At 37.6% G+C, this 27,828-nt stretch overlaps 1 protein-coding gene across 3 annotated transcripts; it reads left to right on the top strand.

Annotated features, from left to right (window-relative positions):
- Positions 1 to 235: 235 nt before the first annotated feature.
- Positions 236 to 22,880, top strand: LOC311203426 (trafficking protein particle complex subunit 13; the record flags this gene model as incomplete). Of its 3 annotated transcripts, none has more annotated exons than XM_084278117.1 (13): positions 236 to 288; positions 7,097 to 7,165; positions 8,019 to 8,118; positions 8,682 to 8,766; positions 9,356 to 9,483; positions 9,620 to 9,692; positions 12,276 to 12,320; positions 15,644 to 15,661; positions 17,827 to 17,960; positions 19,624 to 19,822; positions 21,606 to 21,706; positions 22,185 to 22,332; positions 22,425 to 22,880. In XM_084278117.1, 13 exons carry the CDS (start codon positions 243 to 245, stop codon positions 22,527 to 22,529), a joined length of 1,251 nt encoding a protein of 416 aa, XP_084134243.1. In that variant the 3' UTR covers positions 22,530 to 22,880. The 3 variants fall into 3 exon arrangements, with proteins under 3 accessions (XP_084134243.1, XP_084134242.1, XP_084134244.1); XM_084278116.1 differs by having other exon boundaries at positions 22,182 to 22,332; XM_084278118.1 differs by lacking the exon at positions 236 to 288 and adding an exon at positions 3,230 to 3,869 and having other exon boundaries at positions 22,182 to 22,332.
- Positions 22,881 to 27,828: the final 4,948 nt, after the last annotated feature.

Genomic DNA, 27,828 nt, shown 5'->3' with positions numbered 1-27,828 from the left:
CACGGCGCAGCCGTCTGCCAGCGCGGGAGCGAGAGGCAGTGCGCTCTGAGGGCTGTAGTTCCGCCCGCCGCCGTCTCCTGCCGGTCACCGTTGCACCCTGGGACGGCTGTTTCCGGCCTCGGCGGTATTTACCGCGCCCGGACTATAAGTACCGGGTCAGCCCGGATATTCTGGTTGCGGGGTTTGTGACTCCGGCAGTGTTTTGGTGTGTTTGCTCTCCCCGGGGGTTGAACGGCGGTGCCATGGACGTTAACCAGCCCAAGCAGGAGCACTTGCTGGCTCTAAAAGGTACCGACAGCGTAGCCCGCTGGTATTCTGCCCCCCTCTTGGGCCGCTAGTGCTGCCCTCAGCCCCTGCTGGTTTTGGGGCTGGCCCTGGGGGGTGAGGTGGGCTGGCTGGGCCCGGGGGAGAGGCTGGGAGCTTGCGGCCGGGCCGGGCGCTACGGTTGACGGGGGTGGTGGTGTGCCGCGGGGTTGTCGAAGCGGTCGTGAAACACCGTGTCTGTTCTGGAGGCCTGTCCGTTTCTTCCTTCCCTTCTATGAGAAGGTCAAGCAAGGAGCAGCCCGGCCGGAGCGCCTGGCGCTGTGGCGCCGGCTGGGGGCTGTCCGAGGGTGAACGGAGAGGGTGGGGAGCGAGCAGTAGGTGGCCCCGCACAGGGGCTGGCGCCTCGCCTTGCTGGATGCAGCCGTCGAGGCTGTGCGAGGTGGTTGCATTTCACACAAGGCTTTCGGCAGTTACGAGTTTGGTTTTGTTTTTTCTTTCTAAAATTTCGAGTTTCTTGCTGTGTCGTTTGCGTTTTCCCCACAGTTTCATTTATTTTGCTTCCTGTCGTGGCTTTACCCCGGCTGAGAGCCGAGATCCATGCAGCTGCCTGCTCTTTAAAGGAAAAGAGCAAGGGGAGAAGGGAGGGGGGATGAGGCAAGGGAAGGGAAAAGGAAGGGGCAAATAACAACCCCAAAACCAAGAAACCAAAAGGCCCGTGGGTTGGGATAAGGACAGTTTACTAAAATAGTAGAAAGATAAAATATAACAATGCTAACAGGACTTTAGAGAAAAAAAAAATGAAGCTGTTGATACACAATGCAGTTTCTCACCGAATCCACAACTCAGGCCGTGCCACCCAGAGCTGTCCGAGAACCCGACCGTACCCCAAAAACCGCGCGTCCCGGAGCTGCCCCCCCGCGCCTCCCACCAGCCCCCTTTATACTGAGCAGGACGTAATTGGCATGGAATACTCCCTTTGGCCCGTTTGAGTCACCTGTCCTGGCTTCGCCCCTCCTTTCTCATTAATAGAGAAATATGAAGAACTGAAAAAGTCCTTGACTGTCTGACAGCAACTAAAACCATCAGGGTGTTATCAGCACTGCTCCCATTTTAACTCTGAAACTCAGCATTCCACCCGCTGCTACAAAAGAAGTTAACTCCATCCTGACCGAAACCAGGACACTTCCTCAGCCTCACACTTAGTGCACAGCTACTGTGTATCTGCCCTTAATTGAGGCATTGACAGTAGTGAAATTAAAAATGTGGAGTCTCTCCCATACCTTGTAGAAATAGGGCAGAAATCAGGAGAGCTTGCTGTAAGAATGTGATCGCTTCTGTTGGCAGTTGGGAACCAGTAACTCAGCAATTGAAACACTGAAAAGCCTGAATCTACTTTCACATTATTTGGCAAAAGCAAATGCTTACTTTTTTCCCCTAACTGTGCTTGTATCTAAAATAAGTCTTACTAGTTAAGCCAGAGTAATAAAAGGTTAAAACCTAAATTCTGCAAGAACTCTGAATCAGTGAGGCTGCTAAGATGGATAAAATAGTGAAGGTTTGTAAATTATTTTAGTGCTCATCCACTGCCCATTTACTAATTTTTAAGCACTCTGGGAGAGAGAGTCTATTGGTGTGTACATGTCAGTAAAATCTGTTAACCAGAATTCAAAGATCAACAAGCAGATCAAATGCAATACAAAGATCAATGTACACAGACCAAAGCCAGAAACCTCAGAACATGAAACTTCATCAGCTGATATTGCAAATATGTTTTGATAGTACTTCAATGGGGGGAAAAAATGATAACTCTGCTTTTGTAAGAAACCAACAAAGTCCTTGGACTTGTGTTGAGTTTGGTGCAGCTGTAGATTTCGCAAAAGAGTGACAAGTATCAGGTTTTCTTTGTATAGTGCGTATTTTAAACAAAATAGTGGTAGTGTAATTATTAATCAAGCCTAGGTTGTTCCTTACCATTGTATATTGCTGGTTTCTCTTAGAGAGCCTGAAATGATTACAAACTTGTTAAAGGGGAAAAAACAGGAGAGTGAGTGTGTGTTATGTTTCATAGTAGCATTTCTAGTCTGTCCCTCCCTGCATTTAGTATAAACTTTGTGGGAGACCACTGATGTGTGAAAGTAAAAAGTCTGTAAAGACTTAATGAGAGTCCTTTAGTTATTCTTGAAGTCTAATAAATTAAGAAATCGACAAGTCGTTCAGGACCAAAAGGATGCCTACATGTATTACTTAGAAGCTCTGAAACTAAAACTAAATGTGTTTAGTGATACAAAATGGAAGCTGAGAGCTTTAATTAGTAACAAATAGAACTTTCCTTTAATCTGTGCCTTTAAAAACTGCTGAAAGAGTCAGTACTATTACAGGAAGGGTTTTTGTAACCCGTATGTTTTTAGTTGTTTTATGTGCACTGGTTTAAAATGTTATAGTAGGAAAATACGTTGTGGGTCAGGGAGATTCATGTAGCAAATTTGAGAAAATAAGCAGTAGTAATTCTATGTCTTTTAATGTGCCTCATAACAGTATAACAAAAATAACAATAGATGGCAAGTACGAGATGGTGACAGGAAAAAAAAAAACCCAAAACTCTTGCAAAGGACAGTACTGAGTAAACTGCATGTGTACAGGTAATGGTCAGCATGCTGAAATTACACCAGTAATGATGGAGCACAGTCACTGACGTTCTGCATGGGTGGAGTAGAATGTTCTGATGTGTATTTAGCTTATTTTTATTACATCTTCCTTTTTTTGTAAAATATCCTAGTAATGTTTTTTGTAATATGGTATTATCTTAATTTTTTATAACACTTCTGCTTCAGGTCCTGTTTTCCACAGATCTTTTCAGCATGGGGCAAGGAAATTCTTGTAAATAAGATGTTTCAGTCTAGATTTGAGAATCTTAATCAAGAGACTGTTCCTCTTTTAAGAATTATTGGATTCCTGCTATACAAGCATGGAAGTGGTCTTGCATTATCGACCACATCAGACAGATCTAATAAAACTGCAGAAATTTGCAGAAGCAGCCTTGAAGGACTTTCCCATTCGCCAGTTGCCAAGATTCATGCCCTGGTTTCCAAATGACTTATACAGACTTCCCCTCAAACCAAAAAAGCAGCCACCTGTTATTTCTTATGAGGAAGCAGAAGAACTGAAACAGCTTTGCACACCTTCAGAATATGTTACAGGATCTCCTGATTATGACTGCACAAAACATCTCCTTGAGTTTCAGTCTAACGTGAAAAATGGGCAGACTCTAATTCAAGCACAAACTGTTCCCAGACCAATTCACTTGGAGAATCAAGGTGAACCACCACCTAATGGAAAAGGAAAATTGCAGAGGTCTTGGAGTGTCTCTCTCCCTAGCCCTAAGCTTAAAGAAAAGATTCTTCCTTTATCTCAAGAACTGCAAAATAATTTGGAAAGACTAAACCTGCATGCATTTTATAGAGCTAAGTGGACAATTGAACAATCTATTTGTAATAATTGGAATTTGGAGGACATCTGGATAAAAGTGAATAAACTCATCAAGCAGAATGAATTGCCATCTTGCAATGCTACTATCCAAAGATCTGTGGGACAGATATGGATTTTTTGTGATATATTGTACTGTGAATATGTTAGAAATATTCTTAGGGAAAAGTTATGCCTCACTGGCAAAATGGACTTGCTTGTACATAAATTTGGAATTATATTTAGTGTATGATTTTAAGATAAGAGTTTCATAACAAAATGCTCTCTGAAGTGCTAGAGTTTTTAGACAGCTTAAAATACAGAAACTTCAGAACAACTGATGAACTAACAAGCAAAAAACTTAATTATTTGCAGCAGTGTTTTAGCTGTAATAAATATATTTAACTTTGTTTTGTCAAGAGATTTATGAATGTTTCTGTTGAGATTAGTGAATTTCTGTTTGGCTGAGTACTGCTTTTCTCTACTTCCATGGTTTAAAGGGGAAAAAAAATTCCAGATTTATGGCAAGCTGCGTGAGATAATAAAATTCATGCTTTGAATCAAGTAAAATACATCCTTGCTATGTTTCTTTCAAATTAAGACCAGGAAAATTGTTTTTAACCCAGATGTTATAATCCCAATAAGGATCTGTAATTATTTTTGACACTGATTATTTACTGAAAGTAGTACGTGTGGGTTTCTTTAATGAAGATATTGCCCTCATAAAATACAAACTTGTAAGTTTCACTGGAAGTTTTCTACTGAAAAATAATGAAGAAGTTAGCGTTTGCTGGTTTAGGAGTTTGGTATCAGGGTGTTTTCTTCCCTGTGATGTTGTCTTTTGTCTTTATGCTGGGGAACAAACAACACCAGTTTCCAGCTGCAGGCCAGGAAATTAAGAAATTTGACATCCACCTGTAAATGTATTTGTTGTCATTAGGGAAGGTAGGTGTCTCTGAGGTTTTGAATGCTTTTTATCATGATAAAAGGGTAAGTTTTAACATGCGTTTTTGTCACCTGAAAGAATAAAGTGTTTTAAGGTCATGTTGTCCCTGCTTAATTCAATATTTGGAGGGTCAGTCGAGCAGTTAAACTGAGATTGATAGGACTGCAGGGGTGTATATTTCTCTTGGGCACCTATGTTTATTCTAGATAAATTGCTGACTAGATGTCAAGGTCTGTGGAAAAAGTGCATGTAAGCATAACAGATACCTCAGTGTAAAAACTAAGTAAAATTGACTTGGGCTTTTACTTTTTTCTTTTGAGGACATCCTTATGTTGGAATAATTTTATCTTATCATAGCTATTACGTGTGTGTGTATATTAGTTTAAAATTAAGAATATTGCTCAGTTTGATCATTGACATGCATTTCTGAATGCTGACTGAATGTTAAGGAGGTCTTATATTGATGCTTGGAGTGTTTTTGTCATTTAATATTACCACTTAGAAAAAGCGATGTAAAATGCTGTTTAGAGTAACACAGGGTCATTGTCAGTTTTAAAGCTTGCACAGCCAAGTCATCTCTCTGAAATGATTTTTCTGTGCTTTATGCTAATAGTAACAATTTCTTTGTGCATCAGTGTTTTAAAGATAGAACAAAATAGAACGAAACATGACTTCAGCTTTTTTTAGTGATGTGTTCCGTGCCTAGGATCTTGGAGAAGAGATGCTGTCCTGCAAAGATACAATATTTCCTGATGTTGATAATCAATAATATGATAGTAATAACAATTTTTCTCATATGATAATCTGCATGTCTTAGATGACTTAATTTTTTTTTTCTTCATTCTTTTATTTATTGTCTTAAATGTGACGAACCTTGATCTGTAACTATTCATCTAGGAATAGAAGAGTGAGCAAGAATTAATTTATATGGGCTTACTGTAGAATTGGGTAAAATTAGGTTTACGCCAGTAAATACAGTTCCACTATATATAATATACCAACACAGCTAAATAAACATTTGTTCAGAGTGATGTCACTGCTCAGTGGTAGCTGTCAGCTTTCTGCTGCTTTGGCTCGTGTGTGAATCGTGATGCATGCACGGCGAGTGGTGAGCACCTTAGGTGGGTAACTGTCATGTAATAAAAAGAGCACACCACATTTAGTTTCTCTAGAGAATTACTGTGGTTTTGGCTAGCACCATCTTGCAAGCTGAAATCTAGACTTTCATTTTGAGCTGTTCCAGAAATGCATAGTATGTATGTATAATTCAGTATTTCTCTCTTTGGTTTTCAGTGTTGAATCTGGCTTTTTATTTACTGCGTTGTGTATATTTTAGGGCTTTTCATTTACCTTGTGTTTCTCAGCCTTCAGAGGTCATGGCTTTCAATCTTTTCACTAAAGCAAAGAGAACTTACTGCCTTTTTTATAGGAAAATGATTAGTTTGTGTCAGTGCTACCTTGTATAGGACTACTGTGTGGTGGCATAAGTTCTTGTGAAACAATATGCTGAAAAGTCTATCAAAATAATTGAGTATTTTACAATAACTGGCAATAGCGCTTCCTGACCAGGCACATAAAATGATCAAAGTACAGTAAAGGTAAACGCACAAGCTTTTTTCAGGCTAACTTGTAGTCAAGAGAAATCCTTCTATTTTTTAGTTTTAGTTTTCAAACTGAATGTAAGACTAGGGCCATTGCTGTCTATGAATAGGGTAGAATTATTTTAAGAAGCAGTATCTTAGATCTGTAATACAAGTAAAAATAACCTAATTTTGAGTATTCTGAGTTAAAATAGCCTTTGAAAATACCACTTTCTTGAAGTAGAGGTTTGTTAATAGCAACATCCTAATAATTTTGATAGTATCAGTAAGAGTGTTCCTGAGGTTTTTGTGATAGTTTAAAATTTGTCACTAAAAGAAAAAGCAGTTGTATAGATATTTGAGACTTAGAACTCTACCTTAGATCTGGAGATTAGGATTTAAATTAAATTCCTTGTAGTCTGGAGTTTGGCTGAGGGTCTCCATGCAAGTCATCATGTCCCATTCTGGAGCTACCAGGATCACAGAACAGGTGTTTTGCCTGGAAGGGTTGGCAAAAGTGAAACTTAGAGTTCTCCTGAAGTCCACAAAGCACTTAACACTGTAACAAATAGAAAACTTTTAGCACATAGAGTTTGAAAGCCATAGATACAAGTGTACCAGAGGGAATAATGGCATTGCTTTTGGATCTCTGAGTAGCAGGGAATTATTTATATTGAAAAAGACCTAGTGATCCAAAAAAGAGATGTTACCCTTTTTCAGGCTAAGATTTGGTAGTTGTGTTTTTTGAAGGAAGGGAAAACAAGACAAAATTATAATTTCAAAAAATAAATGAAAAGAAAATACATGTTGCATTGACCTGTGGCTTATTTTCTTATTTTTGCAGTGATGAGGCTAACCAAACCTACTTTGTTCACTAATATCCCGGTGACTTGTGAAGAAAGGGATCTGCCCGGTATGTCTTTTCTACTGTCTAATTATAATATATACATTAACAGGCTTAAGCAGTGGGAGCATCTGAAGCTTGGATATCACAGGAGTCTTAAAACTTGCCATGTTGGCAATTTTTTGCTGAAGCAACAATGTGCTTTGTTTTTTAATAGCCATAGGAAAATATCAAGGTGCACTCTACAACTCTTGACCTACAGTTTTGAAAACTTGGTGATCATATTGCAAACGTGACCTCAAAATCTGAACGATGAACACAGAAAATGGAAGGAGATTGTGAGAGGAATTTGTAATTGTAGAAAGTTTGGTGTTACTGTTTTCTTCATCTGGAGAAAGCGCCCTGCCCTGGTAATTAGAACCAACACATGACTGTTCCATGAAAAAATACTTTGCTGGAATCATTGCTCTTGATTTGTGCTGTGCTTGGTGTACAGTCATAAATCAGAAATCCCTAGGTTGCCCCCAGTTATAGTTGCAGTCTAGAAATTACATATCAGAAAAAGGTAAAGGAAAGATCCAGCAAGAGAGCATTGCAGAGATATACAAAGCAAGGAGGGAAGTAAAGTAAATGGTTTTGACTAGTTCTGTTACATAATGTGCTTTACTTGGGCAGAATTTCTCTTAAAAGTTTAATGTTATTTTGAGCAATGCTTTTGGGAATGTGCCCTTCAGTATGTATATTGAATGATTTATTGGACACAAGTGCTTGGAACTAAGAATTTATAGGCAGGCCTATAGATTATGTATCTTCTGGTTGTAAAATATGTCTAAAATAAACTACATCTAAATAAGTGGTTACTTAACTGTAGGCAGCACTTTGGAATTGACATTTCGATATTTGCAATTTGATATTTCTACAGGTACTTTATTTAACCAGCTCATGAAAGATGATCCTTCTACTGTAATGGGAGCAGAAACTTTGATGCTAGGAGAAATGCTGACTTTGCCTCAAAATTTTGGGTAAGAACTAATTCTAACTGTTGCATGCAATGTTTAGAATTCAGTTAATGGTAATGAATTTATTACTGTTCTTTTTTAATTTTGTTGTCATGCAATGAAATATTAAATTGTTTTACAAAGATGTGACAATTTAAAATGCAGCACAATGTATGAATGTGTGCTGTATGATGTTGCTCATCCATAGCCTGGATGCAAGGAAGATTGAAAGTTGAAAGAAATTTCTAGCTTTAGGTCAATTTCTAAGGTAATGGGCTACTATAAACCACAACTTGTACTACAAGAGTTTACTACAATGTTTTTTCTAGGTACTATAAGACATCTTATTAGGGTTTTATCTAGAAAAAAAAATCTGTTTTTTTGTTTTCTCTTAAAATTGTTTCTCTTATAAGGATGACATTTAAAAGTATGTATGTGAAAATGCCACCGCACTTTTAGGATTTGATGTGGCATATGTGTGTGCATGTGTGCATATGTATATTTTAATTAGCAGTTAAAGGGGTTACAGTGAAATTGAAATATTCTATTAAAAAAATAACTTTTACTAAACTTTTCTTTAAACATAGAAATATATTTCTGGGAGAGACGTTTTCCAGTTACATTAGTGTACACAATGATAGCAATCAAGTTGTCAAAGACATATTGGTGAAGGTATGTGAAGATAAATCTATTTACTTAATTTATTAGAAATAAATGTGTTTTCCATAAATATTTTTATATTTTATGCTAATATATAGACTCTAGGAAATGTCTGGCACTTTCCAACCCAGAAAATACATCTGGAAATTGGAAATGAGACATAAAATAAAAATGATGCTAGAAAGATTTAAAGATTAAAATGAAACATGAGGATTGTATATAAAAAAAAAGACTGTTAGAGCTTCTATGGTGAATTGGTGTAGCAAAACTTCCACAGCTAAATAATTTGAGTTACATTTGTTTACTTGGGCTTTCAATGATGTTATCAAGGTAAGTCTGTAAAGTAAACATTAGCTTGTATTTTGTTTATATTTTGAATTAGTACTCTTCTAGGGCATTCTCTCTTCCATTTTCTGCTGAACAAATAACGCATTGAGAATGAAATTCCAGAATTGTGGAATTAAATGTAAAGAATAAGTAGAGATTTTTATAACCTGCATGTTAAAGGATCGAACTGTTTATGTAGATACATAAGTTGCTTTTCTTTAGATTGCTTTAAGCAGCTGTAGTTCTAACCATTACTTTATTTTTTTGTCCCCAGGCTGATCTTCAGACAAGTTCTCAGCGCTTGAACCTTTCAGCTTCTAGTGCTGCAGTGTCAGAACTTAAACCTGACTGCTGCATTGATGATGTGATCCATCATGAAGTAAAGGAGATAGGAACACACATGTAAAGCTTTACATTTTTCTGTTATTAAATGACTTAAATGAAATAGCAGCACATTCATGCTATTCTCTTACTGCTTTGATATAGGTACAAAATTTAAAGTAATTCTAAATTACTGTAAAAAAAATTGTTCTTGCAGCTTAGTTTGTGCTGTAAGCTACACTACGCAGACAGGAGAGAAGATGTACTTCAGGAAGTTCTTCAAATTTCAGGTATGGCACAAAGCATTATATTCTATTTTTACTAAGTGACTGAATCTGGAAAAGCTATTTGAAAACATTGGGTACTTGAAAAGTGATTTGACATACTAAAAATCTGTGTGACTTCTAAAAGTGAACGATAAAAACTGTTGCTTCAAACTTCATATGAACTGATGGTTACCATGCAGAAATAATACACATTCCCCCTTATTCATCTAATGAAAAAGAAAAATCTGTTGTCTAAAAAACCACCAACTTTTTATAGCAGTCAGCTTCTGAACAGAACAAGTGTTGTCCATTCTGACTCTAACACATCTCATCTTTGTGTTTAGACAGTAAAATTTTGATGTTTTCCTTTAGTGTGTGTAACCTCTTCTTGAATTGGAACTCACGGGTTTATTTTTTAAAGGAAACTAAGCAGTTTAATGTGTTGCATCTGACTAATATTCACAGATGAATAGTTGAAACCTTTGTTCCACTCCACAAAGACATAAGGGTGGATTAACTGAGGAAAGTGGGAAATTAGTGTTGCCTGTGGACTGGTTCTGGTATGAAATAGTATATTTTAACTGTGTATTTAATGGATGTTATTTTTTAAACAAATGTGCTAAGACTTGGGTAATTGTGGCCTGTTTCCCACGGAACAGAGGAGGAGGTGGTGTACTGTCCCCCCCTCCCTTCTCCTTCCCCCCTCCCACCTTTTCAATTTCTCCATTTTTTATTGAGGAGTTTGGTATTCTGTCCCCCTCATGCCCCACTTTCTATGATCACTGATGTACACATCTGAAGGCTTCCTATTCTTATCTCTTCCTGTGCTACCCTGATGCTGCCAGAGCCTTGTTCAGGATGTCACTTTGTTGCCCTTGGTTTTGATGTGGAAACGTGCACATTTTTCAAGGGTGTATATGCATATTGTAACTTCTAGATTTCTTTTTAACTGATCCTAACACAGGCAGTTTGAATGTCAAAATAGCTAAGACTGGCTGTCATATTTGAAGCTCTTTCTTCATAGAAAGCAGTGTAAGAGCTTCTCAGAAAGTATATATACTCTTCAACATAATGAACTGGAGAGTATTTATAGAATTATGAGGAAAGCACTTCCCTGAATGATTAATTTTTAAGCTTGACTTTGAAACACCAGCTAGAGAATAAACAAAAAGAAATGTTAGAGAAAATTGTACAATGTCTTTATATTGGGAATTGATGGCTGCTAGTGCCACCAGCTATTTTATAACACAAAAAAACATTTTCTCTTTGACAGCTTCTCAATGCTTTCACTTGTTTTCTAGAATCTCTGAAGTTGAACTGGGGTTATAATTGGTTTTAAGCAGCTGCTTTTTCAACCATTATATGTGTAATACTGATCAATACTGACCTTTTTGTTGCAAAGTTTTCTCTGACTGAAGAAATTATGTTTAGACAGCAAAAAAATATTCTTTCTAGGGGTTGGTTGGTTTGGGGGATGGAGGGTGTTTGAATGTCACAAAACTGATCTGAGTTTCACTGGAAGGCAACTTGAAATTCCTGGATGGAATTGGAAAGAGTTTTTATCAGAAAGAGGTAGAAAACCTCAGCATTTTGAGAAATGAACAAGCTCACTGAAGCAAAACATTTCACAGAAAAACCCAACAAAACAAACATCAAAATGCTCAACCAAGACACCTGAATTTTTTTTTTGTTTTCTTTTTTGTGGCTAGAGACAGTTATGACTGTATGAAAGATTTGAACATTATACCTGTTATGATGCAGAAATCTCTAAGGAATAATTTTTAATCTTGAATTCTTCAGGATTAAAAAACTTGTTCACAACTTGGAAGAACTTTAAGGGTTTTGGTACACTTGCATGTAATCAAAAGAAAAGTTTCCCAGTGTAAAAGGAAATAAATGAATTCCAGATCATTTGATATTTTTTTTCTCTTACAAGTATAATAGAAGATTATATTTTTCAGTTACATCAATGTATAACTATTTCATATTTGACTGTGCTAATTGTTGTGTCTTATGCACAGAATTCAACCATTTAACCAATACTTTATGATCAGCTTTTATATAATCAAATTGGTTTCTCTTGCTGATGAATTTCATGCACTTACAATGATTTACTGACTTTTATTTCTTGTAACAGTTGCATTTTCAAGCAGGAAGTGAAACGTATTAATGGTTTGTTGCTAAGCTAATCATGTGAATAGTTATTTATAGAGATGCCTCAGCTCGTTTGCTGCAGAACACTGCAGGTTCTTTCTCACTCTTGAAAGCAAGTGCAGACTGCTTGAAGTTACAAGATGGGTCTAATGTTATTATAAAAACATAGATGTGCTTAGTGCACAGGGTTTGTCTGGTTTTGCAAGAGGACGGTGCTTAAGTGAAGTATGTTTTCAAGTCTGGTTAGTTGCAAAGAAGCTGTGAATATATATTCTGTATTACGAGGTTTTAGCAGAGTTCATTGTCTCATATATTCCATTCTGTACCTCTTCTGTGTACTCAGAAGATCAAAAAGCAAAATAATGCTTTAGTAGAGATTCTAAAAATTACAATTTTTTCTGAAGTTGTCTGAAAAACCAATTGTCAGTCTGTCTCTCTTCCCATTTCATTCAGGTTCTTAAACCACTAGATGTGAAAACCAAATTCTACAATGCTGAGGTAAGAAAAGGCAGTGTGTATTTGGGTTTGTGTATGTTGGGTTTAGTACATGAGTTCCAAAGGGAAAAAATTAGCTGGTGGGTTTATATCATTTAGGTTAGAAATAGATATACTGACTAAGGCAACACATCAGAACTTTAATGCAATTGACTGATAACTTTGCACATTTTCCACTTTCCCTTGAACTCAAATATTTTCAGTTATTGCTTGTATACTTAGGCTGATTGAGCGCTTACTGTAAGGAAGATTGATTAGTGTCCTGGTTTACGACAATTAGTCATAAAGCAGATAAATTTCCCCCAATCTGGTAAACTGTTAAGTTATTGAACAAAGGGATCATACTTGCATTAGCAAAACTTCAGTAATTTTATTTAGGTTTGTGGCAGTAATACCAGTGCTTCAAAACTTAATGACATTTTATATACCTTGTATATTTATTTGGGCACACTTAGGCATCTGTCTTTGGCTCTTCGTGGGAATAACTTTAACTGAAGGTGACAAAGATTGTGAAAACTCTTACATATGCAAGAGAATGCATACAGCATTCTCTTGATAGATATTTCCTGTGGATATATAGGTCTGTTGTACAGTATAAATGTCTGCAGTATCTCATTACTGAGGGAGTTAGGGCATTTCGTTTTCTATCATTACCACTTAACTGCTTTGTGATAGTGAGCAAATAGCTTAATGTTGTGAGTACCATATTGTTTTTATGAAGTTTAGTTTGATACATGCAAAGTACTTTGAGAGCTTCTGTTATGAGTATTTTTCCCATAACCTCAATTATTAGACTGCTAGTCATTTGGTTGAAAACCTTCATTAGTATTCTTAAACTGTTTGAAAGAGTTTAAAGATAGAATGAACTTGGAGGTTTTTTATGTTGCTGTGAATAGTAGAAAAAATATCAAGGTGTTAGAAGAAAATACAGAATTAACTTGTGCTAAGCTGAGAAGAAAATATTTTGCTTTCTTGTTTGCTCTTAACTAAGCAGAGATATGTATTTGCATGTAGAAAAGCAGAGGCTGTCCAGAGCTACTGTTCTAATTACTTATCTCCATCATTCACACACCCAGGGTTCATTATGCGAGATTATGGCTATAGAGGTGTGTCAGGTCTACTGCTTTCTCTTCCTGACAGTGTAAGTAGAGGAAACACAAGGGAGAAATAACAGATTAAAACATCTGCTCTATAAATGAGGATTCCAGATGTAAAGATCTGTCTTGGTCAGAGTTGTTCAGGAAACTTGCCATAAAGACTTTCCTCTGCTGTGAATTAATAGTATGTAAATCAAGACATTTGATACATAGTGTGTTATTTATTTAGAGGATAAATCAAGGTATAGGTCATAAGTGATTTAGAAACTGTAGCACAGAGGAAAAGGGGGGGGGGGGGAAATCCTAAAAGTCTTTTGTGTATCTAGGTCACAGGCTTCAGTCTTTCAATCCTTAGGTTGACCAAGTGTGAGATATCAGAGTACAGTTGGAACATAAGCACATACCACTGGTCAACTGCTTTATGGAACTGGTGTTACCTGTAATTAGGAATGTCTGGAAATGTCCCTTGCTGTGACTTAAGAACAAAAATAATCCTAAGAAACTAGGTAGTTCCTCTGGGAACAAAGTCAGCCTCCCATTTTGTGTGTGGATTATATTGTTATTTAAGATGGAAAATATGTCTGTATGTTTTTTCCTCTTTTTCCTACCACATCTTAAATTAAATGTTACTGTCTGTTTATATTTCATGTGTAAATTTTGCTTTGTGCTGAAGCACTTAACAAATGGATATAAGAACCTCTTTATGGTAAACTCTGGGCAAACTTTTGACAGAGAGAGGAAGTACTCTTAATATTGTTTTACTGGCTGGCCTTAGTAAGGGATTTAAAATCCTTTCCTCAATTAGCCTCATAATACTAGAACCTTTTCTGTCTGAGCTGGTGTGTGTGGGAGTGGTAGGTATTTATTGTTTTGTTGGGGTTTTTTTTCCATAATTTTTTTAAAAGGCTGCTTTGCCTTTTTTCTTCCTGTTCAGGAATTTATGCAACTCCCATTACCATATCATGCATATGATGGATTGGGAAAAAAAAAAAATAGATTGAATGTGGATGGTATTAACTAAACCTTTTTCATTTGCCTGGCAAACTGATATAGTACCATTCAGATTTCACTTCTGAAAGTATAAGAAGTGCTGCTAGGTGTTGTGACCAAAGAAGTCAAAACCCAGAAACAAGCCTTTGGTTAGATGTTATATGTAATAGTATGTTGCTGTCAAAGCACCAAGATCTTAATCCTGAAGGTTAAGAAAGACTGTTATCCTTAGGAACCACAAGAAAAAAAAAAATGTATGTGTTGGTTATTAGTTACCTAAAGGTCTTTAAAGGTTGACTAATGAGTTATACTGTTGCCACTAACATTACAAATGTAATGGTATCTATTCATAAAGTCTGTCACTAAAATTTTTTCTTCTAGAAATTCTAAACCATAATTTCATTTTTTCCTAAGATGAGGAATGATGCTGATCCTTCATTTTCTTGCTTGTTGCTCATACTGCAGTAGCGTCCCAATCAAGTTGATCACTGAAATTTGTGCACAGAACGCATGCCCTGTTGCCCTAACCTGCTGTAACCCTGACACTGAATTACCTGCCCCTATCTGTTGAAAGTCTCTCACTGACTCTGGTGTGCCTGGCAAAAGGCTTTGCAAAAGGTTCTGCTCCTGCGAACACGCAGAAGAAAAAAATAGGCAGACACTTGAAGGGAATTTACAGTTAGGTTTTTGGAATGGTGGATATTCAGAAAAGGAGTTTTTCCTACTGACGTTATGCCAGATTCCGTTGTAAGCTGCAGAGTTTATGTGGTGGCTTTGCTGGTACTCGTGACCACACTGGTTTTTATTTTGCAACCTTACACATGTGGATGCTTATTTTCTGTAAATTGGTGAGGACTGTTTTTCCATTTCATGTACTACCCGTTGCATGGGTTCTGAATTCAGGACAAACTTTTTAAACTTGCTCAAAAACAATCTTTTTTTGGGTCAGTTTGTTCTACCGTATCTTACCTGTGACTCATGTACCTAGGCTCTACTTTGGATTGGGTCTGAAGCAAAGCTAGTAAACAATGTAACCACACTAGCTATGACTTATTAGAAATGTAGTTGTCATCTTTGTTTGCATCCATTTTTATTTACGTTTCTGTCATACTAATGCTATCTTGTGTAGATGGTGCAAAAAAAATGCAGAAATGCATTTTGTTTGAAAGTTAGCCTCCTTTTTCTTTAACATTTAACCCTGATTTCTCTAATGTGTTCTTTTTTTTATTTTCCCATTAGAGTGACCTCAGTTCTGTGGTAATTTTTATTTATTTTTTTATAAATATGTATGCTTTTTTTAATTGCCTACCTGTCTCTGTGCTTGTTGACGTAATGGAAGCATAATGGAAAAGCAATGTTTGTTCTGCATATCATGAACTGATGTTTTCTCATCTTTGTATGTGCAGCTAATCATTAAATGGTTAGCTTGCTCTTTGATACCCATTTTCAAAGCAAAAAGTTGATTATTACAGACTTTCACTTGTCAATCGCTCTGTAAAATACCTCACCAAAATGTGACAGAGTTCATTATTTGAAGGTGGCAGTTAATCCCTTCTAATATTTTCCTGCTTTTGACCCATAGAAATGTAGGCTTTGTTACAGTGCTGCTTGTGTAAACTGTGACAGAATTTTTCATGCCTGGTTGGTGGAGGCAGTGGCTTTGAGGAGAAAGCAGCAGTTGGATGTTCTTCCTTTCTTTTACTACCTTGAACTGCACTTCCCAACCTTTAACTGCATGCACCAGTTGATGAATTAGTATGATACAGCTGCAGTTTGATTTCACTTTAAGGTGTGCCTTCTATTAAAATGAACCACATTTTTTCTGATGTACTTAAGGATATATTTTTTAAACCCATGTGATAGTAAATTAATTTAGGAATAGTAGAAAACTAACTTGCTTTTTCATTATGCTGCTTGTTTTTTCTTTTCTCTTTCAAATTAGCATTTTCTGCCTATGGTTGCTGCATTGAAAATAACTAAAATCTGGGTAATTGGACACTTTGAGCAATGGATTTATGGGATATCAATCTAAGTGACAGTCAAATGGTACTAGTAATGATTGCTGAGAGCTATGCTTGAGGTTATTTCCAGCTCCTCCTGTAAGTGTGAGGTAGTCCATAACTTATGGCACTTGCACACTTTGCATTACTGTATATTATACATCTGTTTTGTGCTTAACATGTTTAAAAGGCACAACAAATAGTCCAGTACCATTCTATATTTCTCCTCCTAACACAATCCACTTGATACTAAAAATATTTTAACTATTTTGTCCAATCATTATTTTGTAATTTACAAGCAGGACTCCATTTGCATAATGAAGCAACTTATTTACACCGATTAAAAAGAAACTCTAAGCTTCCTTCTACCTTTCCCATAAATATACTTTTTTAAAAATCATAACGAATTACTTAAACTTCTTCATGCTAAAATTATAGAATAGAATATTAAATTTGGAAGGGACCTGCAAGATCATCTAGTCCAACTGCCTGAATCAATACCTGTTTCATAAATGAAGATTTAGTATGTTTCCCCCAACCCCCTCAACCCCTGTTTTTTTTATTGGCATTTCTTTGTTTTTTTCACTTTTCCAGGGGCTCATATCTCTAGATTGAGCATTCTGTAATTAATCTGTCCAGAGATTTTAAAGCTGTAAATTGACTTTACTGGTCTGCAGTTCCACAGAAGCAGAGACAAACCCTCCCTCTAGTCCCTTTTATTTTTTACCTTCTGGAGTTTCAGTCAGTAGCTTTCATTCCTCTACTAGAGTTGGTCCATGTACACCATCTTCAGGCATTAGCTTCTTTAAGTAGATAAGTCTTGTAGGATGCTTTGAAGGTAGTTAAATTGCTGGATGCATATAATATTGGTAACCATTGGCATGGTACAGCTATAAGAGGAGGTTTTTGCTCTTAGCCAGTATATCAGTGTTTCATAATAAAATCTCAAAGCATGTACTTGAACTGTTTTACTTCAGCTAAAGAATCCGAACACACTTATTTTGTTTTTTTATATAGCTTGATGCACTAGTAATCTGGCATGGCATGTCATTGTGCACTGCAATTCCTTACCATGTAGTCAATTTTTTTTTTTTCTTTTTAATAATTTGGATTAAAACTTGAGTTGCTGTTGAGTTGACAAAAGTCTTGGGAAGTGGTGATCTGATGCGTTACAAATAAGTAATATCTAGAATAAAGCAAAATTATCCCACATCCATTGTTTGGCAAGATACCTGATGACTAACACTTATGCTCCTATTGTTACTGGGATTAAGGTTTTTCCTTGCATTAATTACTTTAATTTGATTTGCAGGCATGAACTAAACACATTTTTTTTTTTAACAATAGGACTGTATACTCTTTTAGTAACACATTTTCTTGAACTTGCACTTTTGGTTTTGGTTGTGGTTTGTTTTTTTTCAGACAGATGAAGTATTTCTGGAAGCTCAGATTCAGAATATCACTACCTCTCCGATGTTTATGGAGAAGGTTTCTTTAGAGCCATCCATGATGTACAACGTTGCAGAACTGAACACAGTTGACACAGCAGGAGAAAGGTACGTTTAGATTTGGGATATTTGACTTTGAAACTGTTTGTATTACAATTTCATGGGATACAGCAACTAGCTGTAATGGTTATAATGGAAGGATTGTACTTCAAATAAAAAGATCAAATTTCTATACGTTTTCAGCTGGGAAAGCAGTTTTCTTTTTATAGAAATTATTCTTAAGACTTTGTAATTCTACCTGATACAGAAATCTGTAGCTTCATGTTCAAATAATTGGTAACATGAAAATGCACTATTTCTCCAGTATCTTCTATATAAAATTTAGTTGGCATCTGGTTCTGACTTGATCTGTGTACATGTATTTAGCCTTCTAGGACCCATCTGACCTGTCCTTGCTTGTTTCTAGTAGACTGCCAGCTGTTTTCAGTTGTTCTAATCAAGATGTAGCAAGAGAACAGTCAAAGTCAATTGGTGGAACATACAGAATCTTAGAATATAAAAAATTGTCACATTTAAATTAAATTCATTAATTGTCATTACTACATTTATGTAGTAAAACACATAATAGGGGAATTGTCTGTTGTGTTCAGTAAACTGTTGTCAAGGCTTGTGATACCTGGGTAGAAGCTACTTTTGGCTGTTTGTGCTCTGCAGTTGTTTGGGGTTTTGGAGGAGGTGATGTAGATTGTGTGTAATTGTTGATCAGTTCTGAGACATCATCTGAGATATGGGCATGGTTGCAATGCCACATAAAATGACCAGATTAACCTCATGACCAGTGATGTTACTGTATCAATTCTGATATTACATGGTACAGCAAAATGAGAGTACTGACCACTCTCCCAGCGGTGATAAACAGCACTGCAGGGGATAGAGCAAGTACCACAGCCCTGTGGCCAAACACAGTGCCATTGTGACCAGCAGTTGTTTAAATAACACAATGGATGCTTATCACAGCTTTGTTTTGAACATGCTGGGTCAACTCCCCAAAAAGGACTGTTGTAGTTCAGTCCCAGCCATCAACTGAGCCCTGCATAGCTAATTGATCGCATCTCTTAAGGGGATGGAAAGAACAGGGTGAAAAAAGGTAAAAATTGTGCGTCAGGGTAAGGACAGCTTACTGGGACAGCAAAGGGAGAGGGAAATTGTAACAACAGTGATTAGAATATGCAGAATGGGTGATACAATGCAGTTTCTCACTCTGACCATACACCCAGATCCTCCTCAAGCTGCATTGCTCCTCCATAACTGACCTCTTTTTATGTTGAGCATGATGTCATATGGTGTGGAATATCCCCTTGGCTAGTTTGGGTCACCTATCCTGGCTGTGTCCCTTCCCAGCTTCTGGTGAAAAGTAGCTCTATTCCAGCTGAACCCAGGACAACTAGGAAGAAGTAAAATGGCAGAAGTAAGATTACCAGCATTGTTCTTCTAACTGCTAAGATGCTAAATAATAAATGAAAATGTAGCAAAGTAGATTTCCACTTCAGTTTTCTGTCCCAGATGGAACATCTTTCCCCCATTCATCCTTGATCCTACATAAATTACAGTATTGTTTTCTCCAGTGCAAACACAAAAGTACTGTGTTTTGCTGTGAATAAAATACACAGTATGATTGGCGAGGGATGGAAAAAAGTTTGAGTTCTTAAGCCTTATTAAAAATGACTTTAAAATAAGCACCCGTGTTGGTTGTTTTGTTTTTTTATTTTAGTGAATCTACTTTTGGCTCAAGGACTTATTTACAACCTATGGATACACGTCAGTACTTATACTGCCTAAAACCAAAGCAAGAATTTGCAGAGAAAGCTGGAGTGATAAAAGGTGTAACAGTGATTGGTAAACTAGATATTGTATGGAAAACTAATCTGGGTGAGCGAGGAAGATTGCAAACAAGCCAGCTACAAAGGATGGTAAGTTTAATTACTGATTTAAGTTAGCATCTATTTGTAAGGCAATTGAATGAACAACTAAATGATGTGAAGGATTAGATGTAGCAAAATACACTGCTTAGAATAAAATTAACTTCTTGGATGCCATTTGGTCACAAACTGAGAAGCACTGACAAAATTCCTCTAGGAATGCCAGCTGTTGACACAGAAGTCTGCTCCATAATTCATACAGATGCTTTAGCTTATTTGAGTAACAATTTTTATGTATAGAGGAATACTATTTAGCTTTTGTGTCCATAGCTTTGACTGTATCTATTCCATTCTGATTGATTTGTAAATTGCTCATGAATTTTACATTGCAGTTGCTAGCTTGCTTAAGTCAGCTGCATAGCCTCTTCAATGCCTAAACCTGGCTTGTATTTTTTCAGTTGAGGATGGTGTAATACAGGAGAGAAGTAAAAAAAGCTTTTACAGTTCAATCTTAGAGTTTACAAAGCTTGTGTTTGGTTATCTGCCTCAGTCTCTTCTCTCCACTCCCATCTTCTAGTAAAATAAGCAGTTCTGTAGGGAAATTGCATTGCCTTGGAACTAGGCAGTTAAACTTGAATATTGGAAATCCACACCTAAGTCACTAAAGCTTCTCTTTGTTTTTAATCAATATATATCTGTATAACCCTATCAAATTAGAAATTGCCTTTTCCCTAAAATTTTATTCCCATTACTTTGAAATATTTTCAATGGTCTCATTTTTCAACCGACCTATCATTTCTCTTTAAAAAGAGATACCTTTTTTCCCCTTCCTTAAATCAGTATTCGTTCACTCTGCATGCCTTCTTGTTGAACCTTGAGAATTGAAACACAGTGGCAATTAATGCAGGTCCACACTCCATGATTAGTTTTAGTCATTCATGGGTTTTTTTGTGCTTGTGATTAACAGAAAACCATGAGTTGTTCTTTGTACTTCAAGAAAAATCTGTCTTCAGAAATTCAGCAAATAGGGTTTTTTTTTTTTCTCTTTTTGTGTTGCAATCCAACTCCTTCTCATCTTCTTTTCAAGCTTTTAAGTGCTATTGGATTATTTTATTTCTAGGCTCCTTTCACCTTCCATCATTTTTCTCCTAATCCATTTACTAGCCCTGTAATCACTGCTTTCTTAACAGGTCCAGAATTTACCTGTACTGTGCCTCTCTGAGGTTTTGGGGTTTTTTTGTTTGGGTATTCTGTTTGGTTGGTTTTTTGTGGAGCAGTCTTGGAATTAAAAACTTGGTTTCAGCTAGGGTCAAACCACCACAAATGTTTATCATAGGTCTGTGAGTAGACCATATAAAATTTGTTCAGCTTCTGACATAATCAGGTAGTGTTTTAGCTGGTGGCAGTTAATTTTCTGGGCAGACGCTTGTGAGTACTGGAATGGCAAATAGAATGAACAACTTCTTATTTCTTAGGACGTGGAATAGCAGTGGATTTATGCAGAAAAAACATACTTATGTTGTTCATGGTAATTCAGTTACCTGCCTAACAGAGAGGTCTTAGAATAAAGATGATCTTCTTGGGAACTGTATATTAAAACTTGAAGGTTGTCAACTTTCTGAATAAACGTAGTAATAAAAATAATCCTTATCTAATGAAGGTGGTGATCAGTAATGGATGAATCATTGCTCTGATTTGAGCACAACTGTAAACCAGGAAAAGCCACTCTTCTTTCTTCAGTTTGCTCTAAGTTTATTGCAAGAAACAAAATCTTTAGTAAAAGCCTCAGCTTTAGTATCCAGTATCTGAGAACATGCTTTCTTGTCCTTCCCAGGCTCCTGGTTATGGCGATGTAAGGCTTTCTTTGGAGACAATACCAGATACTGTAAATTTGGAAGAACCATTTGACATTACGTGTAAAATAACAAATTGCAGGTAATGATGTCATGTGATTCTTGTGCTTTTTCCTGAGTGGGTAAGTTGTGGCTGTTTGATATTTAGTATATGATGCTGAAACGACTCAAATCTGGTCTTTGCTGTGAGTTGTAGCAACACAGAACTACTGGTCTACTACTTGAAATGTATGTTTTTAGATTACAATGATTTTAAACCTGAAGAAACAAGGACTAAAAAGCTTCCATCATGACTGTTAATACTACAGCAGTTTTGAGCACCTAAACAGGGCTGTTATACTATCCAGTGTTGCTAAATGCATGGCAGAATGCTCACGTTGGACAAAGCCACAGGCAACTGAGAATCACAGTAAATCTTGCTTGCGGCCTACAAGTATTTTAAAATGCTTGATTAATAATAATCTTGATAATAAAATAATAAAGCTGCTACGTGTCTGCAGTCCTTGAACGCTTGGAAAAAGCCCACAGGTTTATTCTTGGTTTATAATTTCTTCTAGCAGTGAAAGGACTATGGACCTGGTGTTAGAAATGTGCAATACCAATTCCATCCACTGGTGTGGAGTTTCAGGAAGGCAACTTGGAAAGCTGCACCCAAGTTCATCCCTCCATCTTGCACTTACCTTGCTATCTTCAGTGCAGGGATTGCAAGTAAGTCTTTATGGAGTATTTTGTTATAGAAGAGTTTTTTATAATCTTAGCCATTTCTTCTAATAACTCTTACAAATATTTTCCCTTTCTAGAGTGTATCTGGCTTAAGACTTACAGACACGTTTTTGAAGAGAACATACGAGTATGATGATATTGCACAAGTCTGTGTAGTTTCCTCAGAAGTCAAACAAAGCTGAAAAAAAATCTTTATTTCTGCTGGGCTTCTTTTTTGGACCAACTTCTTGATGTTTTTGCAGCTGAATCATTAAGATGTGTACAAAGAAAGCCAAATCCTGATGTATCTATACCTGTAACTACCCTTATTTAATTTCTCTGGGGATTTTTTGAATGTTTTACATTCTTTTTGAAAACATGCATATGCATTCTACGTACTGAAAATACTGCATTTGAAAAAAGTGTAGCTCTAGCAAATTGTGTTGCATTAACATCACGTCATTAACATAACGTCATTATTGATATGAAATAGTAGCATTTTGTACCTTCAATTGCTTTGAAAATATTAAAACAGTTTTCAAATTGTGGTTCTGACAAAACTGCTTCAGTTTGAAGATACTGACCTTACACAGACAAGCTCCTGGAATCCAAACCCCTGAAAGAGAAACTTTGGGGTAGCTGATGTGGTATTTGCATAGTACATGCATCTGGGGATGCACTGGACTTCTCCAGCTGGAGCAGTACCCCCAGCAAACCTGCTCCAGTGTGGGTCTTCTCTGCATGGGCTGCAAGTCCTGCCAGGACCATGCTCCAACATGGGTCACAGCATCTTCCATAGGTCTCTACCTGCTCCAGCATGAGCTCCTCCAAGAGCTGCATGTGGGGTCTCTGTGCCCAATCATCTTCCATGGGCTGCAGGAGTACAGCCTCCTCCACCATGGTCTTCTCCATCGTCTGCAGGGGAATCTCTCCTCCAGTACCTGGAGCACCACCTCCTCCCTCCTCCTTTACTGGCCATGGTATCTGCAGAGTTTCTTGCATCTTCTCACTCCCTCCTCTGGCAGCAAAAAAGCAGCATGATTCTTCCCTCTTAAATGTGATTCCCAGAGGCGCTGTGACTGGTGCTGTTTGGCTTGGCCTTGGTCAGTGGTGGGTCTGGCCTTGAGCCCAGCTGATGTTTAGTCTGTCAAACCTAGGTAGAGACTTATAGCTGCTTGCAGAAGCCATCCCTGCAGCCCCCCTTCTTCACCAGAACTTTGCCATGCAAACCTGCAACACTTAACCACTGCAATGTATTTTTACCTACCTTTGTTTTGACTAGCTAAACTAGTGTTAAAGATTCTACCCAGGTGGCTTGTTGTATTTCTCAGCATGTTACTTGAGACAGAAATCAATGTTAAAATACAGGATAAATTCAGGGCCAGCTTACTAAATGGAGGGAATGAGTCTATATAGGAAACAGTTTTAATTTTTATCTTGTACATCTAATAAAATCATAGAATCATAGAATTGTAGGGGTTGGAAGGGACCTCGAGAGATCATCTTGTCCAACCCCCCTGCCAAAGCAGCTCCCCAGGACATATCACTCAGATAGGCGTCCAGACGGATCTTGAATATCTCCAGAGATGGAGACTCCACCACCTCCCTGGGCAGCCTGTCCCAGGGCTCTGTCACCCTCACTGGGAAAAAGTTCTTCTGCATGTTGGTGCGGAACTTCCTGTGCTCCAACTTGCAGCCATTGCCCCTTGTCCCGTGTCCACAGACCACTGAAAAGGGGCTGGCTGATTCCCCCTGCATCCCCTGCTTACCCCCCCTTAGTCTTCTCAAGGCTGAAGAGTCCCAACTTACTCAGCCTTTCCTCATAGGGGAGATGTTCCAGGCCCCTAATCATCTTCGTAGCCCTTCTTTGGACTCTCTCCAGGAGATCCCTGTCCTTTTTATACCAAGGAGCCCAGAACTGGACACAATACTCCAGGTGGGGCCTGACCAGGGCAGAGTAGAGGGGGAGGATCACCTCCTTTGACCTGCTGGCTACACTCCGGATGCGCCCCAGGATCCCATTGGCTCTCTTAGCCACCAGGGTACACTGCTGGCTCATGGCCAACCTGTCATCAACCAGGACTCCCAGGTCCTTTTCCACAGAGCTCTTCTCCAGCAGGTCATCCCCCAGCCTGTACTGATACAAATGGTTGTTCCTTCCCAGGTGCAAGACTCTACACTTGCTTTTGTTGAACTTCATCTGGTTTCTCCCTGCCCAGCTCTCCAGCCTGTCCAGGTCTCTCTGGATGGCAGCGCAGTGTTCCTGTGTGTCAGCCACTCCTCCCAGCTTTGTATCATTGGTGTACTTGCTGAGGGTGGATGCTATTCCCTCATCAAGGTCGTCAATGAAGATATTAAACAGGACTGGACCCAACACCGAGCCCTGGGGAACACCGCTAGTAACAGGCCTCCAGTCAGATTCTGCTCCTCGAATCACAACCCTCTGGGCTCGGTCTGACAGCCAATTCTCAACCCAAAATGCAGAGCAACAAACAGAAAATGGTATTTTAAATAATGCAATTTACCTGTTACTTGATAAACCAACAAACTAAACCAGTAAAACCACAACTTTCCACACAAAAAAATGTAAAGAACTTTATTTATAGTCTATTTTCAAGTTAAACTGACACAAGTTGAAGGAGATGTAACCACATGGTAATAAGAGGTAGGAGATACAGAAATGGTAGGTAAGTTGCATTTTGCCAGTATGACTTTCTGCAGCCTTGAAACAGTGTATGGATCCAAAGGTCCAGACTTGGTTCTTTCTCAGTAGGCTGAATTTTTTTTTTTACTTTATCCATGTAACAAAACCAAAAGTGCAAATGAAACTATTTTGAGGCTGAGTATTTAGTTATGTGTGTTTATGTTCAGGCATCGTTAGAAGAATATATTTCCATGCAAGCAGGTTACAGGAGCTTACAACTTGAGTGCAAAACATTTTCTTCTCTAGCAATTATCACACTTACATGTGGATGGAACAGTAATGATACAAAACCAATTAGGTGTTAAAGATATATTTGCTTAGTTGAATGGTGAACTGCAATTGACCATAAATTTAAGTACTATTTATGGGGAACTGTGGTTTGCCACTTGATCTAGCAGGATGAAAAATTTTAGTGCAAAATAAAGTGCAGTTATTACACAGGAAAAGATTCCTTCCTTACCCTGTGATTAAGACATATTGCATGACTCTGAAACAAACAATCTAGCTTATTCAAGGCAAAATAGATTTTAGCATAAATGATCCCTCTGTTCCTGGCTTCAATAGAAAAGCATGTAGTAACAGCTCCTGTTCTTGGTTTCACTAGTCTTTATTTAGGCTATAAAGCCCTTTCTGTTAATATACAAGAAACAAAGAATGTTTACAAGTGAAGTACTGTGCCATTTGTAGCACATTCCCAAAGGGTTAGCTAATGCCATCAATTTCTAAGAAATATTCTGGTAACATTGTCTATACTGGAGTAAAACCCTGACATGACAATATAGAATAATTTTTCCCAGCGTACAATAAAGATCATTTCAAGAGGAGTTTTGTGATAACTATCCAATGCCTCATTCCACTTAACCTTAGGGATAGTTCTTCCATAAATCCAGTAGCCTACAGGGCTTGTACTTGACAGCCCAACTTCCACAGACAGTCTTTGGATATTACCATACTTTGTAGTTCTTAAAGAACTCTCAATAGGTTCTTACAGGCTTTCTGTCTTAAAGTAGAACGGTAACTGACTGTGAAAGGGAGAATAAATTGAGTGGGAGAGACATTGCAGTGATGTCCAGTCTGCACTGAATTTATTAGTTCCCCTTATCCAAGTCCATAAAAGCTCACTTTGAGCAGCTGAAAATAGTAAAGAACAAAGAGGAACCATGAAGTTTAACAGGAGATATGCTAAGAGCAGTGTTTCTCTCCTGGCACACTAATCGTGCAGTGTTTGTACAGTAGTGTAGCCCATCTACAGCCTCCCATTGCATGTCCTGGTAAATTCGGTTAGATTTAAGTAGCTATTTTCTTCTATGGATTAGCTTCAGGATCTGAACTACCTCTGAAAAAAGATCCTGTTAGAGATTTTCTTCTTTGTCATCAGATGTTGAATCAGAAGCTGTTACTTGGAAATGTATTTAATGTAATGTTTGTTTATGTTTTTCCACAGCCTCAAAAAGGCAGCTACAGCAACTTACATACAGAGTTCTAAAAAGCGTTTTAATGCATGTAGGCAAGCTCTACTGAATAAAGTATCAAATGTCTTAAAGTTGTTGAAGTTACTCTATTAAACTCTACTTTTTATTCAACAGACACTTATACAAGAATAGGAAATCTGTTTTCTCCAATTCTTTTCGCTTCTTGGATCCAGCTGCATTTCCCCCGTTTCAGCAGGGAAAGACATACAATAGATGCACAAATAGCATTTGTTAGTCAAGTACATGACTTGACTTATCCCCAAATTTTGCATTTGTTTTAATGCGAGGTGCTATGTTTTGGCCACAAGATGAATCAGATATAAAGTCTGAGGTCCAGGAGCTCTGTGTATTTGTCCATTTGGGAGTCTATCATTACTCCTCCATGTACCAACCTCCAGTCTCACTGGCCAGCAGAGGTCACTTTGTCTCAAGAATCAAAGCAGGCTCCTCAAATTAGTTTTGATACACAAAGAGAAAACCTCCTGGAGTAAAAACAATGTACCTTGTACTGGAGAGCAGAATAAACAATAAGCAGAATAAAGTTAACATGATGAAAATATGGAAAAGCAATGGTTTATGAAAGAGTAAGATTAATTGAGGAAGAAAAAAACAGGGTAGGAACAGAAATACTGTAGCATGGAAAAGTTAACTCGGCCCTATAACCATCACTTAAGATAGAAGAAATGTGTAATGAAACTTAAAAGGAATCTTTTAATGCTTTAACCTAGCAATTTACCACACAAAAATAGAAAGAAGTATTCTCTTTCTAAGGCAGTTATTTTTTGATAACTTTTCAGTACTAGTTACTTGTACAGTGACAGGATCAGCTTTAGCTTATTACAGTTAAGAATTTTAAGCTTATGTTAAATACTGCATACATACAGAATGTAGTACAGTTTGCCATGCCTAGGAAAACAGTGCCCTACTGCTGACCTCCAGGGCTACGACCCATACCATGATTTGAGGGTATACATGGCAGTAGAAAAGCCAGAAACTTCTTAATACTCCTTCCTTTCCCAAGCCAAATTCTGTTTTGGTTTCTGTGTTATCCTGCTTGGGCTTAGCATCTTCTCTTTCTCTGTGATTTATGGTACTCCTTCATATGCTATCATCTCCTTCCCTCTTGCCCAATGAGGTTGAAAAGTATTTCATGTTACTAATGACAGCCCCTCCCCAGACTAAAGAAACAGACTTCCCAAGCGTTAGTTTTAAGTACACTCTATATTCCAGCACTGGATTATTCTTGTTATAAAGGGGGACATCAGATGGGCCTGTTTTGTCGGTGTCTAACAGGGAGTACAGCCACAACAATTCTCACCATAAGAA

The sequence above is a fragment of the Gallinula chloropus genome (assembly GCF_964237585.1).
Source record: "Gallinula chloropus genome assembly, chromosome: Z".
NCBI lineage: Eukaryota > Metazoa > Chordata > Aves > Gruiformes > Rallidae > Gallinula > Gallinula chloropus.
This window is presented reverse-complemented; position numbering and strand designations above follow the sequence as displayed.